The 22,464-nt window shown below is 42.8% G+C and overlaps 1 protein-coding gene across 14 annotated transcripts in view; it reads right to left on the reverse strand.

The window, feature by feature from the left end:
- MACF1 (microtubule actin crosslinking factor 1) overlaps positions 1-22,464 on the reverse strand; it is a 332,073-nt gene that overhangs the window by 46,381 nt on the left and 263,228 nt on the right. For 11 of the 14 annotated variants that reach the window (XM_036443786.2, XM_045584819.1, XM_036443785.2 and 8 more), the window contains 7 exons: positions 8,915-9,076; positions 8,549-8,719; positions 7,742-7,908; positions 3,572-3,731; positions 2,907-3,233; positions 1,633-1,717; positions 597-838 (listed from right to left, as the gene is read on the reverse strand). In XM_036443786.2, coding sequence (XP_036299679.1) covers positions 597-838; positions 1,633-1,717; positions 2,907-3,233; positions 3,572-3,731; positions 7,742-7,908; positions 8,549-8,719; positions 8,915-9,076 — 1,314 coding nt within the window. Of the gene's footprint in view, positions 1-596; positions 839-1,632; positions 1,718-2,906; positions 3,234-3,571; positions 3,732-7,741; positions 7,909-8,548; positions 8,720-8,914; positions 9,077-16,758; positions 21,603-22,464 lie in introns of those variants that run through there. The other 3 variants (XM_036443784.2, XM_036443780.2, XM_045584821.1) reach the window with 2 other exon arrangements.

Genomic DNA, 22,464 nt, shown 5'->3' on the forward strand with positions numbered 1-22,464 from the left:
TCAGTGCTTTGCTCCTAGGCATTTTAAGTACCTATTTCTGTGCATCCAGAACTTCATTAGATCCTGGCAAGAGAATCAAACATAACCAAGCAGCACGCTTTAGCAAATGAATCATAAATTCTAAATGTTTTATACAAAGCAAACTTCCTAGGTTTTTGAGATTCACTTAAAAAAATTATATATATATATTTAAGTTGACTTTAGAGAGGAAGGGAGAGGGAGAGAGATAGAAACATCAATGATGAGAATCATTGATTGACTGCCTCCTGTACGCCCCCCACTGGGGATTGAGCCCTCAACCCAGGTATGTGCCCCTGACCAGCATCGAACATGAGACCCTTTAGCCAACAGGCTGATGCTTCTCTATCCACTGAGCCAAACCAGCTAGGGCGATATTCATTTTTTCTTTCCTTTTTCCGACATAACAAGTGGTCTGCCTTTATGTACAGTCTTACTGTCCATGAGTAAATAAGAAAGGAGGCAAACAAAATTTTTTGGTTCAGATTTAAGGTAGAATTAGTGATAAAACTTAAGAATTTAAATGCAAGAATTTTTAAGAGGAATCCTCTTCCTTTTAGTGTGAAATGACAGCTTACCTTCTGTCTTTGCTGAAACTGGGGTATTTGCTCCCCTGTGGGAGACTGTCCTCCACTGGCTGCCAGCTCCTCCTCCACTTCCCTCAGCCACCCAGTCAGTTCCTCATAAGTAGACTGGAACTTGGTGGCCAGCTGCCGGGCTTGCTCTAAAGTTCTGAGGGCCTTGGAGCTAGTGACTGTGATGTCTGCATAGCGAGTCTTTATTCCATCTAGTTTCTCTTGGATAAGCAAAACCTCTTCACCTGTGGGAAAGCACACACAATTATTCATGTTTAAGAGAACATGAGGGAGTCTTCTAGAGATGAGCAAGTTCCTTAATCCTCCTTTCTTCAAACCAGAGCTTACATTTTATAGATGCTCTCTTCCTACGATAGCGATTTCACCTAGCATCCCACACTAAGACAGGAGGGAAATACAATAAATGTTTTAATCAAAAAGAAGCCACTTCTATCCAGAGACATGGAACAGAATGCGGAATCTCCGGGGGAAGGTGGGGGAGGGTGGGTGGGTGGGAGGTAATCAACTTTGTATGCATATATGTATAACCCATGGACACAGACAATGCGTGAAGGCCTGGGACAGTGGGCTGGGGACAGGGGAGAGCTAGGGGGAAGGGGGAGAGAAAAGGGGAGGAAAAGGGACATATTTAATACTTTCAACAATAAAAAATTATTTTTAAAAATAATCAAGAAGCCACTTCTGAGATTATTAGGATCAGAGTTCATCTAGAGGTGTTTCTAGACATTCCCCAAACCTTTCAGTGAATGCTGGCATTCAACACATTAGAGGATGGGGGAGTCATCATCTATAAGCAGATATGTCTTTTAGTTTTCAAAAGGGTTAGCAGGAAATAGAAACCCAGGCTGTTGGCTGACAGGAGTCAGGGAAGCACACACAATGGGGACAAGGTAACATAAACAGTGAATACTAAACTTCTATATCCAAAGAGAAGTGGCTAATGCAGGGTGCTATTTCCCTGGATATGTGATTGCCTATAAACATGTAAAGGTGCTAAGAGATGAACTTTTCAAAGTACCTGTGGTTTGTTTTAGAAGAGCCTGACCATTTTTAATAGCTTGATCTACATTCTTCTTTCTATTAATAATTTCTTCATTTAAAGCCTGAAAGGAAAGAATACCATTAATCCTAAAACTATGACACAAAAAAGGGAGAGAAATGAGACCTTTAAGAGATGAAATTTAAAGTAAGGAGAAGAATACCAGTTTAGTTAGAACATCAGATATTTGACTCATTATCTCTTTGGTTACACCATTAATTATTCAAGATAATTAAATCAGATACTTATAGGCAAGCTTTCTTTTGTACTGGATGAAAAGAATTTTAGGATTAAATCAACTTTACAATCTATTGCTACCAAACCTGAACCTAAGAAAGGTAGAACAGAATTCAGAAAAATATCTACTATATCCAAAACAAAGAATAAAAAAAAAGAAAAAAAAGAATAAGACAGAAATTTCAAAAAAAGAAAGTCAGCAAGAAGTAAGCAGATTTAAATCCTGATTAAAAACTTTCAATATTTGGCCGGGACCGGTTTGGCTCAATGGATAGAGCGTCGGCTTGGGGACTGAAGGGTCCCGGGTTCGATTCCGGTCAAGGGCATGTACCTTGGTTGCGGGCATATCCCCAGTGGAAGGTGTGCAAGAGGCAGCTGATCGATGACTCTCTCTCTCATTGATGTTTCTAACTCTCTCTCTCCCTTCCTCTCTGTATAAAATCAATAAAAAATATATTAAAAAAAAACTTTCAATATTTGAAATAAATGAAGAATTTTAGATGATCAAAAAACAACAACAAAACCCCCCTGCTTTGCCTATTTTGACCATCCCCAAAGAAATTTCATGAAATGAATTTCATTTGATGAAATGAAAAGGGCAAATTATTCTAAGATGACGCAGAACCCCAGGAATTTGATCATATAAATTCTAGAAATATTTTTAAAGTTATAGCTATATGATCAAACCTTGGGAGCTATTGAGGCAATCTGGTTTTATGAAAGCTTCTGTTCGAATGGAAACTGGGTGAGATACATTACCTAAGGATGTAAAACTTGAATTGGAATTGAGATGGCCCCTGACTACACTCTGATCATCTTCTAGAATTACTGATTCAGTTTAAGTACAAGTATTCCCGTGGACTTGTCAGAAAATAGATTAGTTCTAAGCAACGAGTATGCACTTGTATATAAAGTTGAAATGGTAGGAATAAAAAAGCAAATAAATGAAGAGAAACATGGATCAAAATTATAAAATAACTGATAACATAAACAATAAGAATGGAAAACATGAATACCAGGTGGTCAGCATGCTGTTTCTGCAGGACATCCTGTCTGTAATCCTTTACGAACACTGAACTGAGCTTGTCCTCAACCTCAGCCAGCCAGTTGAGCACCTCCACCTCATCCTCCCCGAACAGCCTAGCGTTAAACAGTGCTTGTTCAAGCAGGGCTGCTTTCCGACAGCACCGGTCTTGAATCTCACTGTACCGGGCCCGCAATGAGTCTAGCTTTTCTGAGAGCACACTCTGTTCTGCAGACCATGTCAGGGAGGAGAGGGACTGCCCGATTTTGACTGCCTGCTGCACATCTGTGGAATGGCTTTCTATTTCCTCCTCCAGAGCCTGGAAATCCAAATGGAAAAAATGAATAACAGAAACAAAATAAATGAAAAGTAAACATGAAACAATGAACAACAAGTGATGTAATAAATTAATAATACAAAAAGTTTACCTATTGAAGGGCAAAAATAACACAATAGCTGGGTTTTTTTGTTTGTTTTTTTTTAATGATGGTAGCATATTAGTATCTATCAAGGATGTGACTACTCCAATTAATAATTTGACCATGTTTTAAATTTACCACCCCCCTCGAAATAACACATCTTGTTGCAGGCAGTTTTCCAATTTCCAGGATTTCTGATTCCATTTCTTTGTTTTCATTTACCAAAACTGCTTCCTACCTTGTGGCGAATGATCTGCTGCTGTATTTTGGCAGTCTGAGTGCCAACAGGTTCTGAGTTAGCAAGCTTTTTCTCTGTGACAGTTAAGAAGTCAGAAATAGGCTCAGCTGTCTCATGAAACTGTTTGGCCAGAACCAGGATATCTTCCAGCTGTTTATGCCTACACAAATATACAGAACAAGCTGCTAAGGTAGAAAGTCACATTAAGATGGGTAACAGTACTATAGTCAATAAAAGATCAATCTTTACTAGGTACATTTTAAATATCAATACTAAACAGAATACACATATATAGCACTTTTCATAAGCATTACCTTTATTTTGATTCTGCCATAATTTAGTAGTGCAGGAGAATAACTATCTCACTATTCTCAAAGAGAGAACCGTACAGAAAGATCCCTCCATGGCACCGAGTGAATAGAAATAGTACCATCAGAATGAGAATCAGACCTTCTAATACTTTCTCCTATGCAATGTAGCTCATGCATCATCTGAACATGAGACTAAATTAAAGTTTAAACAAGTCGAAAAATCACCAGTCCTCATTTTTTTCTCTGTCACTACTACCTTCACTTTGTGAGTGAAGAGAAGAAAGTATTTGAAATGTGAAGGCAGACTATGAACTAGAACTCCCTTCCCACCTCCCTAAATCCAGTAAGGCTTCTAGTAATTTAAAGTCCCAGGATATAACTTTGAATCTAGATTTAAGGAAAAAACAAACAAACAAACAAATCCCAGATTAGCTAAATTTGCCAACACAAATGGCAGAACTATGGACTTTAAAGAGCTCATTTGAAATGTTAAGTTTTATTTTATATAACATCCATAATTAGCTTGGATTTCAAGTTTCTTATAGATGAAAAACAGCAGATTACAAAGGGGAGGGAAGCCTGAATATTGGAGGCAGTCTAGTATGGAAAACCACCACAGAACTCTATTAGCATATACTACCTAATAAAAGAGTAATATGCTAATCAACCACCACTCCGCTACACCCAACCCACAAGCCACGCCCACCAGCCAATCAAAGCGAGTATGCAAATAAACCCAACCAAGATGGCTACAGCCACAGAGAGCAGGAGGGAGGCTTGGGTTTCCCCAGCAATGCAGGAAGCCAAGCTTTCTGCCTGCCCCTGCCTGCCTAGGCCTCCACTCAGGGCTACGAAGTTTCAAGTATAGAAGGTAAATAAATTCCAGATACCAGGGCCTCCACTTGGGTCGCCAGGGGGCATGGCTGGCCTGCAAATCACCAGATTGGAGAGGGTGCAGGTTGGGCTGAGGGACCGCCCCCCTGTACGAATTTCTTGCACCGGGCCTCTAATAGATTAATAATAAAGGCAAAGTGATACTTTGAATCATTAAGAATAGGTTAAATGCTATTTCACATTTGAAAAGGCCTAGGAGCATAGGATGCACTTTATTTTTATTTTTTAAAATATATTTTATTGATTTTTTACAGAGAGAAAGAGAGAGGGATAGAGAGTTAGAAACATCGATGAGAGAGAATCATCGATCAGCTGCCTCTTGCACACCCCCTACTGGGGATGTGCCTGCAACCCAGGTACATGGCCCTTGACCAGAATCGAACCCGAGACCCTTCAGTCCGCAGGCTGAGGCTCTATCCACTGAGCCAAATCGGTTTCGGCAGGATGCACTTTAGTTCAGCAAGCCTTTATTGAGCAACTACTTAGTGCCAGGTCCGATGGACAAACTGTGTGTGTGTGTGTGTTAAATTGACTTTTAGAGAGAGAAAGTAAACATGGATTTGTTGCTCTACTATTATGTATTTATTGGTTGATTCTAATATGTACCTTGATTGGAGATCGAACCCGCAACCTTGATGTATCAGGATGATGCTCTAATCAACTGAGCTACCCAGCAAGAGCCTGGACAAACTTATTTTAATAAGAAATAGTTTAGTGCTCGCTTCGGCAGCACATATACTAAAAAAAGAAATAGTTTAAATATAAATAGTTGCCATTTTATAGGCAAATTTATTTTTAGATGCCATTTTTAAGTATCATTACAAAGTATAGAATTTTCTTTATTTATGCCAGCCTTCAAAATATATCTTTAATTAATACAACAAAACATATTATTTTAAAGATTAATACTAAACTAGAATTGCGACTAATTTCTATGTCTTTCTAACTCATCTCTAATTTTGAATCTGAAAGTTTGAAGAACTCAATGTACAGAGGACTTAGAGTAGCAAAGAGAATAGCTAACATAATTTAGAGGCATCAAAAATACAGTATTAAAAATTGAAATAAAAGTCTTTAGAATGTCTATAGCAAATGAAGCTGCTCTTCGCATTTTTCTTTAAAAGAATGGCCTAGAAACTGGGTTATGCTAGTATGATAAAACTGGTTAGGGTAGAAGGTGAATCATAAAAAGATACATTAGAAACAAATCATGAGTTTAGTAAACTTATGGACCTGGGAGATAAGCACTACATAAAAAATGACCATAATAGTACAAGCACTGATAGAGTTATGACAATTAGGAGGAAGGTGAGGTTATTCATACTTAAGGAATAAGGAAAAGCTTTATAGAAGGGAAGATGGCCAAAAGTATTTCATGGAAGATGCAGAACCACCAACCAAGAAAGAACGAGGAAACTGATAGAAGATACTGGAGAACAAAATATGATTTTCTTTACCTACAATATAAGGACTGAGAAGAATAATGAAAACTAAGAAAGATAAGTTAAGGCCAAAGAGTAGAAAGCTTTGAATATTGGGTTAAATAGTTCAGATTTTATTTATAGGCAACAGGGAGTCATTAAATGTCTTTGAGCATGGGAAGAGACAAAATCCTGAGGGTAAGTGACAGTAGAGTGCTGAGTGCTGAGTTTGGAAGCTACCTCAGATGAGCTACTCATGTGAACCAGTCTAAGTGAAAACACATTAAGTCATGAACTGAGGTATGTGACTAGAAATAAATAGAATTTAGCAACCTGGTAGGTGTGAGACACAAAGTTGGGGCAGGTGGGAAGGGTAACAATTGGGTTGGGGTTTTAGGCCTAGATAACTGGAAGATTAATGGCAATATTGGTGAAAATGTACGGAGAGAGAAGAAAAGCAGTGCAGTCTGGAAATAAAAATAAGTATCTGAGTTGCAAACTCAGGTAAGAAATAAATCAGCCAGCCCTTGCTGGGTAACTCAGTTGATTGGAGCATTGTCCCCATGCACCAAGCTTATGGGTTCAAGTCCTGGTCAGGGCACATACAAGAGGCAATGAATGCACAAATAAGTGGAACAACAGGTTGGTGTTTCTCTCTCATTCTCACTCTCCTCCTTTCTCTCTCTCAAATCAATAAAAATTTAAGAGAAAGAAAGAAGTAAGCCAAAAGCAGGTAGAAGTAAAGAGACTGAAGTGGAAGTTATCCGAAGACTGCCACTGGCTATCTAGACAATTGAATGGCTACAATAATAAATGATCATCTCTATTACTCTCATAATGATTTCTGATTAGCTAACATTTATTCATTCATTCATTCATTTATTCATTTATTTATTTTAGCTAGCATTTATTTTTAAAACTGGGAACTGTATATGCTAAAAGTAAAGACATCCGTATTTAGCTTATTAAGCTCAATAATAAGCTTATTAAGCTTATTAAGACTTATTAAGCTCAAGTGACACTGGGGTAACTAAGAGCTCTGGAAAGAGAAAGCACTTCCTGTCTTTTGGCCATTTACTGAAGTCAAGTTCATGCATTTCTTGAATGCATACATGTAACAGAACCACAGACTAGGTCCTCGATGCAAAATACATGTAATATTAGAAAAAGCTGACAGAAAGAAATAGTATAAATTTCAATTCCAAGTATCAAAAACATTATTTAAAATATGAAGGGAAAAGATCTGTTTCAAATACTACTCAGAAAATAACCTGAGTTGTAGGAGTCTGTGTCTTGTCATTTGGAACCATGACTATCTGCAGTAGAATAAGAGAGAGCAATGAATCTCCCAGTTCTGAGGAATGTATGCAGGAGTTAAGGCTCATTTCTGAGAGTGTTTTTATTATGAGCATCACCTCTAAGAATGTATTGCTTTTCAAGGTATAAGCCATTCCAAAGCACTGCAGAAGCACCCAGGAGCTTTCAGAGCACCCAGTGATACAGCCAACCTTCCCGACCCATTCTTAAAATCACTGTGGCTTTACCTGGCTGCTGCCTTGCTGAGTAGTCCAGTCCATCTACGTTCCAGATTCTCCAACTGTCCAGTGATTTTCTCTCTGTCAGCCAGCTCAGCTGACTGGGCAATTCTACCTCCTTCTGCTTGAAGCATGTCTACTGTGGCCTTTCGATCATCTAGGAGTCGCTGAAGCAACTATTTTACACATGTTTAAAGAGAATGGAAAGTGATAACATGGGGTCACTTTAAGAATAAACAAATAAACAAAAAAACCAAATCCTACCCCACCAAATCCTAAGCTTACTTGAATAACCGAAGGTGTTTTTTCCCACCTGAGGCAAAAACATAAGATATACAGCATAGTTCCTGCTATCTATGTTAACTTTTCATATACTTAACTTTTTAAATAGAGCAGTGAACTGCCATTATGTGACTAAGAGGAAACTTACTTTGAACTAGGAGAAAAATATACTGAAATTAAAACTAAGCCAAAAAACACACACCCCTGTCTAGATAGAACATTATACACGATAAATACATTATTTAGAATATCACTGACTCTGAAAACACCAAAAACCTTTTAAGATAAAGGTGTGACTGAAATATTGAAACAGGATACATGAATATGTAAAAGTATTCAGTCCAATACATGCCACAGTAAGCTAGTACATTAAGGTAAGATGATAAAAATAAATTCCTACCTTTTCAGGATCATACAAAGTATGTGAGGATTTTACTAAAACTCCTGACCTTAATGCTCCTTAAAATATAAGCAAAGGTGTTGTCTGCATTCTCTGTGGCTGTTACAATTCACTGCCTCAACATTCCCACTTACCTTCTGTTCTTGGATCTGTGCTTTCACCACTTTATACTCAGCAGATGGAGGTTTCTGATTGGCTATGAGCTCCTCAGTGTCTGCCAACCAGCTGAGCAATGGCTCCAAGGCATCTTGAAACTTCCCACAATGCAACAAAGCCTCCTGTAGTTGTGCAATTCTTTGTGCAACCTGTATCACAGACATGGAGGCTCATTATAAGAAGGGAGCTTTTAAATTACTACTGACCCCTTTACATAACTACAGATTGCAACTGCTAAATTTTTACTTATAATATGTTCAGGGAAATCTTAGATTTAGATGTCCCTTTTCTTTGTCCTCCATTCCCAGTATACTTGTTACTCCCTGCACTCCCCCATCACTTACCTTTTTATTCAGTGTGTTCCATCGAACATTGATCTCTTCCATGTCATGTTCCAAACCCTGCACATCACAGTTTTTCCCAGCACTCTGAATCAATCCCTGGCCAAGTCCATTCACCTGCTGTAATTTCATCTGAAGAGGATCCACCTGTTCTTTCTGAAACATCTAGATAATTGTAAGCCAAAGAAGATTTAATCTCAAGGCAAACAGACCTTCTACAACAAAGCAACAGGTTATTTTTGGGAAATATATGATTTAACAAAGGAGGACAGGAATAGAAAGTGAAAACAAGCCATTATGTATAAGGAAAAAAACATGTGATTTCATACCCCCCCCCTTTTTTTAGAAGGAAGGAGGGACAGAAACATAATGAGGAGAGAAATCATTGATAGGCTGCCTCCTGCATGTCCTCTACCAGGGATTGAGTCTGAAACCCCAGCCATGTGACCTGACTGGGAATTGAACTTGAACCTCCTGGTTCATGGGCCGATGCTCAACCACTGGGCCACACCTGCTGGGTGTAGTTTCATATTTCAATATGACCTCCTATGGACAAATAATTACAGAGCTATTGCACTACTTAGGTCTTTAACCCAATGAATGACTCATAAGGTTCTTTTTCCTCTTTAATCTGTTTGCTTAATTTTTAACGTAAAAATCAATAGAGAAGAGAGAAGCATCAGCCTAAAGATATAAGTAAATGTGATATACAGTATATATCAATTCATAAAGGAAGAATGATACCAAATGACTGCTATTTAAGATTAAAAATACCTTGGGGAACAGCTTTAGGTGACCACTGACTAGGACTAATAACTCAATTGGCCCAAACATATTAACAGAATGAAAAATGCCAACCTCGTAGCTTAATCCCCCTGTGGCCATTTAAATCCATTTTGTTTCAGGGCCACAGACCACACGAAGACAATAATCTTGACACAGTATTTCTCTAATTACAAAGGGAAACGGGCCAGTCCTGGGAAATGTCCTTAACAACTTCAGACACATAACTCTAAGATGCAGATATAAATAAAATATTTTTTAAAATGATATTATATATCCATGATTATCACAAAACAACAGCATTTTAAAACAATGTGAACAAGTGTATGGCAATGTGCATGCTTCTACTGCAGTTACACTCCATTATGACTTAAAAGTTTCTAAAAGAACCAAGGAGGAAAAATAATACTTTTGCCACTTTAAGGAAAATAATGAAATAAATATTTGTCCCTATGATCAGATTTCTTTCAATCATCAGAAAATAAAAATTAGGCATATTTCATCAATCTGGATATTTTCCCACCCTTTTTTCTTCCATAAAAAGTTCCTTCAGTTTCAGTAAGATAGATGAGTCAATTAAGACTGAAGGATGACAGAAAATAGAAAATAAATGTGGGGAGAAAATTTCTTAACCTTGGATAAGACTAATTTTGGCCTATATGAACCCACAGATCACACTAAGATTAAGAAACGGATTATAGAAAGAATGGATAGGCGAGTCACCAGGGAGGGACAGCCCCAGGGGACACTAAAAGAGGAAGGTTTACAAAGGAAATTACCAGTGGGCTTCATTTTATACTATAATTTGATTACACCATATTTTGTTAGGCAACACTACAAGGCAGTTCAGCTAAAAATGACTATTTCCCCACAACAACATGGTTCCCAGAAAAAGCAAGTGCCATGATTCCATTTTGTATTAAAGAATTTTCACTGAAGAAAAGTCAGAGCAGAGGGGGAAACAATAAAACAAGCTTCCATGTTTTAATTGCTTAGGCGCAACAAAATGGTGGTGGTGAGTGGGGGCTGGAAAAGCAAAGGAAACAGACAGCCAAAGAGACAGAGGAAGGACGTGAGTCCACAGAAGAGCCTCCTTTACCAACAATCAAATCTTGTCTCACACCGTGAGTGACATTCATGTTCTTTCTGCGCTGTCTTAATATGGTAGCCAGCAACTCCATGTGGCTATTTAACTAACAATCCCGGTCCTCAGTCACACTATAACCACACTGCATGTGATCCACAGCCACGTGTGGCTAGTGCCTATTACACTTAAGCACAGATAATGAATATATCCGCCTCGGCAAGAAATTGTATTGGATAAGCAAATGTTTAAATATCTTAATCTTTTATATAACAGAGCTAATTCTTTTATTAAAATCTGAACTTACTTTGTGTATGACTATTTCCCATAGAAGCATCAGACTTCTTCCTTTGTTTCTTACCTCCTTTCTCTGGACTGTGTTGACAGACACAGGTATTTTTCTCATCTTTTTGCAGAAAGTTAAACATAGGAAAGCACTTCTAAGTAAATGCTATCTAAATATTTATTTTAAACGCAGTTAACAGAATATTAAAGAGAGTAAATTTGGAAAACACTTGCTCCCTTCTCTTAACTCCCAAATAAAGCTGTTTTGCAAATCCAATGCTTTTAGACACATTAAAATTCCTACTCCTTGGTATTTCAATAGGACTGTGCCATGTTATTAACTAACCAGAGGTGGCAGACATTTCCTACAGCAGAACACTAGTAAAAATGGTTGTGCCATGTAAGTAAGATACACAGAGACATAAAACAGAAAATTTCCCAAAGAATGTCTTAAAACGCCTTTATCTTTGTAATACCATATTCTCTCAGTTTTCATCCTGACAGATCCTTTTTGATGTCCTTTGCTCTTTCTCTTTCTCTTCTAGATCTCCAAATGTTAGTGCCTGGGGGCGGGGATAAAGGAAGAATGACAGTCCTAGGGCCTCTTCTCATTCTATACTCTCTGCTAGGCAATTCTATCCATTCCTAAGGCTTTCAATGTTAACCCTGGTAAATGCTTATGAATTTAAAACTGTACATCCAACTACTTTCTTAACATTGCCATGCAAATGACTCACAGGCACCTTGAACCTAACCATTCCAAAACTGAACAGTACTTTCTACTTTCCTCTCCCCCCCAAACCTGTTCTTCCCTAAATCAATATACTCAGTCGCACAAACCAGAACCTAGAAGCCATCCTCAATATCTCCTCTCCCTCCTTCTTAAAACAGAGGTCATTAAAAGGTCTTGTTGATTCTACCTACAAAATATATCTTGAATCTATTAAACTGTCTTCAGATCTACTTACATCTCTAGTCCAAGCAAACTGGATAATTGCAGTAGCCTAGCAGGTCTCTCTACTCTGTCCTTGAATTCTTAAATCCATTCTACACAAAGTAGCCAATGTGATTTAAAAAAAAAAAAGTTTTTGATTTTAGAGAGAGGTAGGGAGAGGGAGAGCTAGAAATATCAATGATGAGAGAGAATCATTGATCAGCTGTCTCCTTCATGCTCCCCTCTGGGGATCAAGCCAGCAACCCAGGCATGTGCCCTGGTGGAGAACTGAACTGTGACCTCCTTGCTTCAAGGGTGGATGCTCAACCATTAAGCCACACCGGCTGGGCACCAGTGTGATTAAAAAAAATTTAAGCCGAGACGGGCTTGGCTCAATGGATAGAGAGTCGGCTTGGGGACTGAAGGGACCCGGGTTCAATCAAGGGCATGTACCTTGGTTGCAGGCACATCCCCAGTAGGAGGTGTGCAAGAGGCGGCTGATCGATGACTCTCTCTCATCGATGTTTCTAACTCTCTATCTCTCTCTCTTCCTCTCTGTACAAAGTCAATAAAATATATTAAAAAAATTTAAATGTATCTTGCAAATTTTTTTAAAATTTAATATTTTAAAAAAAGTAAATGGAACCACCACTCCCCTACTTAATATCTTTCAATAGCCTCTTATGGTTTTTAAGGTATATCGATACTTTTTTAAGATATAGTTTTATTAATTTCAGAGAAGAAGGAAGAGGGAGGGAGGGAGGGAGGAAGGGAGGAAGGGAGAGAGAGAGAGAGAGAGAGGGGGGGGGGGAAGAGAGAGAGAGATAGAAACATCAATGATGAGAATCACTGATTGGTTGCTCAACCCAGGAATGTGCCCTTGACAGGATCAAACCTGGGACCCTTTAGTTAACAGGTTGATGCTCTATCCATTGAGCCAAACTGACTAGGGCTAAGGTATGATACTTTTGAGGATGTCTTTATTTCTTTTTAAAAATATATATATTTTATTGATTTTTTACAGAGAGGAAGGAAGAGGGATAGAGTTAGAAACATCGATGAGAGAGAAATATCAATCAGCTGCCTCATGCACACCCCCCACTGGGGATGCGCCCGCAACCAAGGTATATGCCCTTTACCAGAATCGAACAGGGACCTTTTAGTCCACAGGCTGACACTCTATCCACTGAGCCAAACCTGTTTTGGCGAGGATGTCTTTCTTAAGTCACTGCATTCTCTCTCTAGATTCACTTCAAGGCACTCTTTCTGAACCCTTGGTCGTTGTGGCCTGGCCCCTTGGTATTTTAGTTCTAACACGCTAAGTTCTTTCCAGCTTCCATTTCCTTTGTCTGGGATGTTCTTCCTTCTGATTCTTTGCTAAGTAACTTCTATTTATCCTTTAGGTTTAGTTTTAAAATCTTTTCCCTGACACCACAATTGAAATTTAATATCTCTCTTATTTCTTATTCACTGAATAAATGAATCATTGTATAGAAACAGTGTTAGGGAAAGCAAACAAATCCATAAAAGTTCTGCAGATCAGCTAAGCATTCAAAGACTGAACTGAGATTCTGGGGCTCTCTGATTTCTGCTTAAAGACTTTTGGGGCAAGTTTTAATTTTATAGAACCTCTATTTTATACACAAGGTATATATATTTCTTCCCCAGTGATTGGAAATAAGACTAATTAAGTCTATAAACGAGAAGAGCATTTAAGTAAGTACAAATTGCTCTCAGTGAGCCTATATCCCACTATAGAAATAGCAGACAAATTCTGACATTTTGCTTCTTTACCAAATTCTCATTATTGCTATTTAAAGCTTACATCTACTTAAACCATGTATACATGCCTACATTTGTACACACACACAGAGGATCTAAAGCAGTTTACTCTAAATCACATTCTCAGTACAATCACTTGTTGAGTTCTAAGTGTTTATGTATAAAAATGACAGGTTCAATTGCCTCTAGAAACCCTGTTGGAAGAAATGAAATCCACAGTTTTCATCTTGCAAAAACTTTTAAAAATCAATTTAGGAAAATTTGTATATTCTATAGTGATATTTATTTTGTTTCAATGAATATTTTTAAAATAGCCTCTCTACATTCTTATTGGTTAACAGCGCTGGCTATGACTATGGAGCAGATTTCTCCTTTTGTACAAAGATGTAGGGATCTTGCTTCCAGATATCCCATAAAGTAACCATACTTCAAAGGTGATGAACTACCTTGCAGCTGGACTATTATTTCCTTCTACTGTCATTTATAACAGAACATGTCATGAAATGACAACCTACTGTAGCTAGAAGGATCCTTAAGAGATTATGTAGCTCCATCAACTCATTTTGTAGATGGGGAAACAGAAATCCCAGAGAACTGATATTAAGGGTTTCCCTGAATTTTTTCTTTTATGCAGATTTGATTGGCTCCTTAAAATTTAATTTCTGTATTTCAACTGATTATTGCTGTAGGCTTTACACTAGAAGTATTCTGTATAACTAATAATGCCAGTGACTTTGGATCTTGTTAATACTGGGATCTTGTTAATCCCGAATTCACTAAAACTCAGAAAACTGAATCAAACCCATCTAAAAGGTGATGCAGCTCTAGTTGGTTTGGTTCAATGGATAGAGCATCGGCCTGTGGACTAAAGGATCCCAGGTTCAATTCTGGCCAAGGGCACATGCCTGGGTTGTGGGATCGATCCCCAGTAGGAGGCAGCCAATCAATGGTTTTCTCCCATCATTGATATTTCTCTCTTTCCCTTCTTCTCTAAAACCAATAAAATACATTAAAAAAATAAAAAAGGTGATGCATTCTAATTTGATAGAATGATACATTACAAAATAATTGGTGAAGCCCAAGATGGTATTACCAGGAGGATCTGTGGCAAAACTGGCAGCTGTGGCTCACCGTCATGCTGGTAGTTGCATGTTTAAATGAACTGTAGCCAGCTAAGGCTGACCTAAAAGACTCTGCAATGGAGTGGATGAGAACAACCCTTTCCCCCCCCCCCCCTTTTTAATTTGTTGATTTGAGAGAGAGGGAGGGAGACAAGTAGATAGAAAGAAACATAGATTTGTTGTCCCACTTATTTATGCATTCAATGGCTGATTCTTGAATGTGCCCTGACTAAGGACTGAACCCACAACTCTGGCATATAGGAACAACCCTCTAACCTACTGAACTACCACCAGGGCAGCACCCATCTTTCTTGTAGCATCCATGGAGATTGATACTCATTCAGCCAGGCAGTCAACAGTGAATGCCTACTACAAGGAAGGTTTTATTTGGGTCCTGAGGATAGTGTAAAACCAAAACCACCTTCACACTCAGAAACCCCGGCTACATTAAATTCACATTAGATTATATTAAACTTTTTAAAAAATTAATCTTCACGAGGATATATTGGTTGTTTCCTGTATTGGATGCAATCCACAACTAGGTATGTGCTCTGATTCAAAATCGAAACTGCAACTTCTTGATGTACAGGATGAGGCTCCAACCAAATGAGCCAGCCACCTGGCCAGGATTAAACTTTTAAGTCCTTCACTCCACTGCTTACCACTGATCAAATGACACCAGGCAGTGAACTCTAGAATTTGCTGATCTCATATTCCTTTGACTTAGGAGTGCTCAAAGATGTGAACACTGTTCCGAACAGCTTCCTAACAAGGTCTGTTCTCTAACATTAAGAATCTAAAAATATTTAAGGGAGACCCAGAAGGACATTTAGTCCAACTTCCTTATTTTAAAGATTAAGAAATAAGAGGTATAGGAAAGGAAGTGACTTGCTCCAGGACACAAAGTTTGACAAGATGACTGGAACACCTCTCTTTTCATAAACATTATGACTTATTTTGACCTTAATAAACAGCTTTTTGTATTAAAGAACTGTAATTTGCACATCTGTATATTGCTTTAACCCAACATGCTTTGGTGAATTCTTTCAACTAACCGACATATCTATTTGAAAGGGAGAGAGGGAGGATATCGACAGTGATTAAAATCTAACACACGATGCTTTCCATGGGTTATGGCATTTTATTCTCACAAAATTCATAGGGTTCTGCCTTTACAAATGACAAAACTGGAGACTCAGGACATCCAACTAATTTTCCTAAAGTGATTAAGTAGTATCTCAGGTCTCATTCCAAAATTTATATTCTAGCCTCTATGTGACTGCTGATAATCACTGATCAATCAGCAGCCTCTTGATTTAGGCCACATGTGTCAAACACAAGGCCCGAGGGCCAAATCCGTCCCGCCAGGCCTTGCAATGTGGCCCGCACCGCGCTGTCATCACTGCACTCTGCTGCGTTTCCATCACAATGACAGTTTATGACTGTTCAGTAAACCATTCGGCCCGCGATTTAGGCTGGATTTTAGATTTTGGCCCCTTCTCTGATTGAGTTCGACACCCCTAATTTAGGCAAAGAACATGCTTACTATAATTTTAAGAGTCACCCATTCCTGCTAATAATCTTTTTCAAAATGTAAACTAACTGTATACATCTGTCTTCCTTAGGCTTTTGTTATCACTGAATAAAACAACAACCACCAAATATATAGTTTTGCCAAGTGAAAGTAAGACATATCCACCGCACCCGCCATAAACAAAAAAAGACCAGAAACTACCAGAAGCCCCAAAGAGAACCAAAGAAAGGACTACCTGTGCCTTTCTAATCACCACCAAGTCAGAGAACTTGCAAATCTCCCTTTACTCTTTAGATTCTCCCCAACAAAATGAGCAACAATTACCTCATTTGAATTTAATCCATCAGTTGTAGCCAGAGGCTCGTTCCCATGCGGCACTGTGCCAGTCACCTCTTCTATCCCAAATGCTGGAGAATCAAGGTTCTCCTTGATCCACATTCCAGTGGAGGAAGACTCCTCTAAGACAGGAGTTCCTTCTTCTGCTATAGGCACTGAGTCAGTGTGGACAGTGTCTCCCAGGATGGGAACACCAGCAGGGAACACTTCCTCCACAGCAGGCTCTGCAGCAGCTAGAGTAGGGGGCTCATTGAGGGTGGGCACCCTATCAACTGTGGGGGCAGGTTCCTCTGAGGTGAGCACTGCAGCAGCTCGAGTGGCAGGCTCCTCTGGGGTGGGCACTGTAGCAGCTAAGGGTGTAGGCTCCTCTGGGGTGGGCAATGCAGCAGCCAGGGCTGTAGGCTCCTCTGGGGTGGGCACTGCAGCAACTGGGAGTGTAGGCTCCTCTGGGGTGGGCACTGCAGCAGCTGGGACTGTAGGATCCTCTGGGGTGGGCACTACAGAAGCTGGGGCTGTAGGCTCCTCTGGGGTGGGCAATGCAGCAGTCGGGGCTGTAGGCTCCTCTGGGGTGGGCACTACAGAAGCTGGGGCTGTAGGCTCCTCTGAGGTGGGCACTACAGAAGCTGGGGATATAGGCTCCTCTGGGGTGGGCACTGCAGCAGCTGGGGCTGTAAGCTCCTCTGGGGTGGGCACTGCAGCAGCCGTGACTGTAGGCTCCTCTGGGTTGGGCACTGCAGATGGGGTGGCAGGGTCCTCTAGTCTGAGCACTCTATCAGCTGGGGCTGTAGGCTCCTGTGGGGTGGGCACTGCAGCAGCCGTGACTGTAGGCTCCTCTGGGTTGGGCACTGCAGATGGGGTGGCAGGGTCCTCTAGTCTGAGCACTCTATCAGCTGGGGCTGTAGGCTCCTTTGGGGTGGGCGATGCAGCAGCCGGGGCTGTAGGCTCCTTTGGGGTGGGCGATGCAGCAGCCGGGGCTGTAGGCTCCTCTGGAGCGGGCACTGCAGCAGCTGGGGTGACAGAGCCCTCTGGGATGTCCTCCCCTGTGGATGGCACTGCAACAGCTGGGACATATGCCTCAATGGTGACCACTGAAGCAACTGGCATGTCCTCCTCTGGAAAGGACGTGACAGCAGCTACAGCAGTTCCCTCTGGGGTGGACACTGCAGCATCTAGGGCATCTTCGACAGTAGGCATCATAGCAGTTGGGGCAGGTTTCTCTGGGATGGGTATCAATTCCTCCGAAATTGGTTCGGTATTACTAGCTTTGGTAACTTGTTCCCCCATAAAGATATTTAGCGATGATTCTGAATCTCTAATTTCTGTCTCCCCTTCACTCAGCTTGGGCTTTAGGTCATTCACAGTTCCCTCTCCATCACTGCTATGTCTCTGTCCTCCATCCAGCGGGTGCAGACCCTGAATCTCTGGCTCTAGGGACTTTCTCTGGAGATCCTGGGAGACCTGCTCTGGGAAGTCTCTATGAAAATGTGCTAGGGCTCGGTCCTCCAAAAGCTGGGCTTCATAACCCAGCTCTTGTGCCTCACCGTAAACTTTCTCCATGGACAACTCACAAGGGTCCACAGTTCCCGAGGAAGCCAGACTGTTTTCTTGATTAATAGCTCCTTTCTCATTTTCCAAATGAATCTCATCTGCTAGTAAATGTGAACCATATGATAACACCTCTACTTCAGATCCTGAGATAGTATCTGTTAGTTCATAGCTAAAAGCAGAACTGAGGGGGGACCTCTCAGCATCCCCCTCCATCTGACTGCAGTCTACCTGGAACAAACTGCCATTTTCTTTGGCTAGCTCAGCTTCAAAGGCTGATGGGTTTTCTTCATGAGAAGCTCTGCAATCAGAGCTGGGCGATCCCCCCGGGCCCAGCTTTCCCGGGGACTCCAGATCAGCTGGGTGTCTGAACTTAAATTCCCCTGCAGACTTGGGGCTAGAAGGCACTTTCTCACACTCCGCACCAACAGAGGGAGTGATGATATCAAAGTGGGCAATAAGTTCCACAGCATTAGGCACCTGAGAAGAATCCAGGGCATTAAGAAGTTCACAATCCAATCCAGTATTATCACCTTCCACCCTTACATTTAAAAGGTCTACGTGTTCCTCTCCTAAGGCAGCCCCTGGAAAATTACTAATTACAGGTGAATTTTCTGTATCCTGGGACGGGGCCAGCCCTTCAGAAGCTTCTTTCTCCAGCTCAACTAGAGGAGTTACTTCTTCTTCACATAAACATTCTTTTTCAAGTTTAAGAAACATCTGCTCTGAATCTGTGTCAGAGAGCTGCTCCGAATCGACAGGATCAACAGTGTATTCTAAATCGGAAACAAGGCCCTCTAGCTCCTGGGCAGTTGTGTTTGTCAGCTCACCTATAGCACTCTCACCTGTGAGAATATAACTGTAATTGAGAGGGACAGAAGCCAACTGGTTCTCAGATGGCTGTAGGTCATCAGAGCAACAAATATGACCAAGAGCTAGGTGGTCTAAAGTCTCCAAGACGGCAGCTGAGCAATGGGACCCGTCCTCTGTCACTGCTACAGTGTTTGCTTGTTCTCCTTCTTCAAAAATATCCACGAGCCTGTTCTTTTTCTCATCCGCCATTAGAAAAGTCTCTCCTCTCTCTGACAGTTTCTCCTCCTCCCACTCCTCCTCAGCCTCCATCATAATCCACAGCTCATCTTCCTCAAACTTTAGTTCAGACTCTGTTTTCTCTCTTAGGCTGGGGGTTATGAGAACCTGCACCTCTGGATCCAACAGCTCCTCACTCAGGCAAGGGGAGAGAGGTGGCATTTCCACAGCGCAAGCTGTGTCCCCAAGGGGGTGCTGCTTCTCTCTAAGGCCTCCCTTAGCCAAACTTTTCATGGCTCGGGGCCACGTTGCACTTGAGAATCTGTGTTCCTGCGTTAGATCTGTGTTCCCGCTTGGTGCTGCAGCTTCTGATTCTAGAGGCTGGAATTCATGGGGAGAGCTCTCACTGTGCTGCTGAAACCTGAAGTCTTGGCAGTCTCCACTTAAGTTTTTCACATCCTGCACCTCTGGAATGCCTATGGATTTGGACACGTGTTCCAGAGTTACTGATTCTAACTGAGGTTCCCTGTTGTCCAAATGACCAGAACTTTCTGTTAATGCAGAACTGGATTCCTTCTTCTCTTGCAAGGAAGGATTTGAAACACCAGCTTCTGAAACCTCACTGAGAGAAGCTTCCATCCTTTCTGCAAATTCTGGGAAATTGGGTGGCATGAAGGACTTCCATGATCTCCTGTTAACATTGTCTTTGCGTTCTGCATTTGGTCGCCTTCTGGGTGGCACGGGTGCCAACTTCTGCACATCACTGCTTAGCTTCAGTGCATCAAATATTATTCGCTCATCTAGCTTTTTGCCTTCTGGTGCTCTAGACTCAAAAGCATTAGATGCTGCTCCTAATGTACCATTGCTGGATATAGTACTTCCTTCCATCTTTTCCATGGTGCTTTTTGAAGTCTGATTAAGCTTTGACCCCTGGTCAATTTGTTCATTTATCCTCATTGTATCATATATAGATCGCTGTGGAACATAGCAATCTTCTATATAGCCATCCTCTTCCTCTCCTTTCCCCAGGCAGGTGGGGTTCCGCCTTAAACAGTCTGGCCTGCTGAGTGGCTTACCCATACTTCTTCAATCAAAATAAACCATCAACCTTTTAAATGTTTTTCATCAATTCCCCCAAAATGCATTCTGTGTAAATTAAAAATCCCTTTACATGTTCATAATCCCAAGCAACCAACTGGATTTGTCCTCTATAAAGGTCTGGAAGTTCCACTTTGAAACCATTCTGGGAGACGCTCTAAGCGGAACAGCTTTTTTTTCACAGGCTAACAGCCTCATACTTGCAGATAAGTGGTATAATTTACTCAACAAACAAAATAATTCCTTGTATGGCTTCTTTTTAAAGAGCACGCCTCTTCTTAATGTAAGCAATAAAAAAAGCATCTGATATTGACAAGTCTTATTTAGTATCTAGTTCCACTCACTTCTCATCCAAGGAGAGTTGGAAGCAGAGGAGTTATACCGGTTGTGTCCTTTAACAATGGCACAGCCTCTCTGGCTTCACGTATAGCCCAAGCTCTTAGGAATTCCTCTCATTTTATCCTCAGTTCCACCCCTGGAGAGTCCAGCTGGTCTGAATTAGCCATTCGTTCTCCCTAGTTCGGGCGTTTGCAATTGAACTGGGCTGGTCGGCGGATATTCCTGCAACTTTAAACACAGGAAGTCCTTCGTTCGGGACCAGTCTGGGGCTTCCTGTCTCCAAAACATCATGGCATTGTTGTGGCTCTCCGCTCAGCACAGCCCAGCGCCGAGGCCGCCAACAAGGCGAGCGGAGCCCGCGCGGGCCTTCGGGGGGCGGCCGCCCGGGTGCGCGGGGGGCTCAGCGCGGCCCACTCCCCCGCGCCGCGCCGCGCCGCGCGCCCCGGCCGGGTCCTCACCGCAGCTGGCAGGTGGCTCCGGGCCTCGCGGCCTCCGCTCCGCGCTCAGGAAGTTAGTTTGTCCCTCCGGCGGCCGAGTCCCGCGTGCTGGGGGCGCCGCCTCCCCGCCGCCGGTGCCCGGCCCGCAGCCGCCGCGCCGCGGGCTGCATGTCAAGCAGCCGCCTCCATTCTCCGCGCCGCCGGCCGGCCGGCCTCCGCCGCAGCTGTCACGGCGCCGGCATGCTAACTTCGCGCCGGGAACAAAGGCTCCGCGCGGGCCGCGCGGGGGCGAGCCCTGCTCCCTGGGCCGCTCGCTCGCTCGCTCGCTCGCTCGGCGCCCGCTGGCAGTGCCGGGCTGGCGGGCCGCTCTCCGCCCCTTCCGCGCCGCCCCGCCCGGCAGCCCCCTGGAAGCCCCAGCGCGGAGGAGAGCCCGGGGGAGGCGGAGGCGGGGCCGGGCCGGGCCGGGCCGGGCCGGGAAGAGAGCGACGGAGCCGAGAGCGAGGGGGCGGCGGCGAGGATTGGAGGCCGAGGCGCGGGAGGAGGGGCTGCTCGCTCAGCGGGCCCACGCCCCTCGCACCCCGCCGGAGGGAGGGCCCCGCCCGCGAGGAGGGGAGGGCGCCGCCGCCGTACCGCGCAAATCCCCCGACAAAGGCGGGCCCCGCCCCCCACCCCCGGCCCGGCCCCCGCCGCCCCGCCGCGCCCCCCCACCGGGCTCCGAGCCCAGCCCGCGGGCGAGCGGGCCCGGGAGGGGCGCCCCCGCCGCCCCCGCCAGCCGGCTCCCGCCGGGCCGCGCGGGGCCCCACTGCCGGCAGCCGCGGGCCGCCTCCTCGCTGTTGGCTCCAGCGCGGCCGCCAAAGGCTCTCCGAGTCCCTCCAATGTCACCTTTGGCGCGCCCCTGCCAGGCCCAAGAACACTCCAGCCTCGAACCCGGCCCTTTCCTGGGGTCCGAAGGAATTCTGTCAAACTCAGAGACCAAGTTATGGGGAAACTCCAGGCACATTCTCTCTCCCTCCTCCTCCTCTCATCAGGTCTTGGTCCCCTTTCCCAGCCACATGTTTCTGCCCTCAGAACTGAGTGGTGTCAGTGACTCTGGAGATGCCAGCAGCAGTGTCCCACGCCAAACACCTGGCTCCTTTATTGCTGCCACATCCAAAGGAACCTGAGCCTCTTTGGGGCCAGCTGAAATGCACGGGTCTGTATTTCCAGTTTGATGACAGAAAATGCTATAGAAAGGTGGCCCACAATT

This window comes from Pipistrellus kuhlii, unplaced genomic scaffold (genome assembly GCF_014108245.1).
Source record: "Pipistrellus kuhlii isolate mPipKuh1 unplaced genomic scaffold, mPipKuh1.p scaffold_m20_p_2, whole genome shotgun sequence".
Classification (NCBI taxonomy): domain Eukaryota; kingdom Metazoa; phylum Chordata; class Mammalia; order Chiroptera; family Vespertilionidae; genus Pipistrellus; species Pipistrellus kuhlii.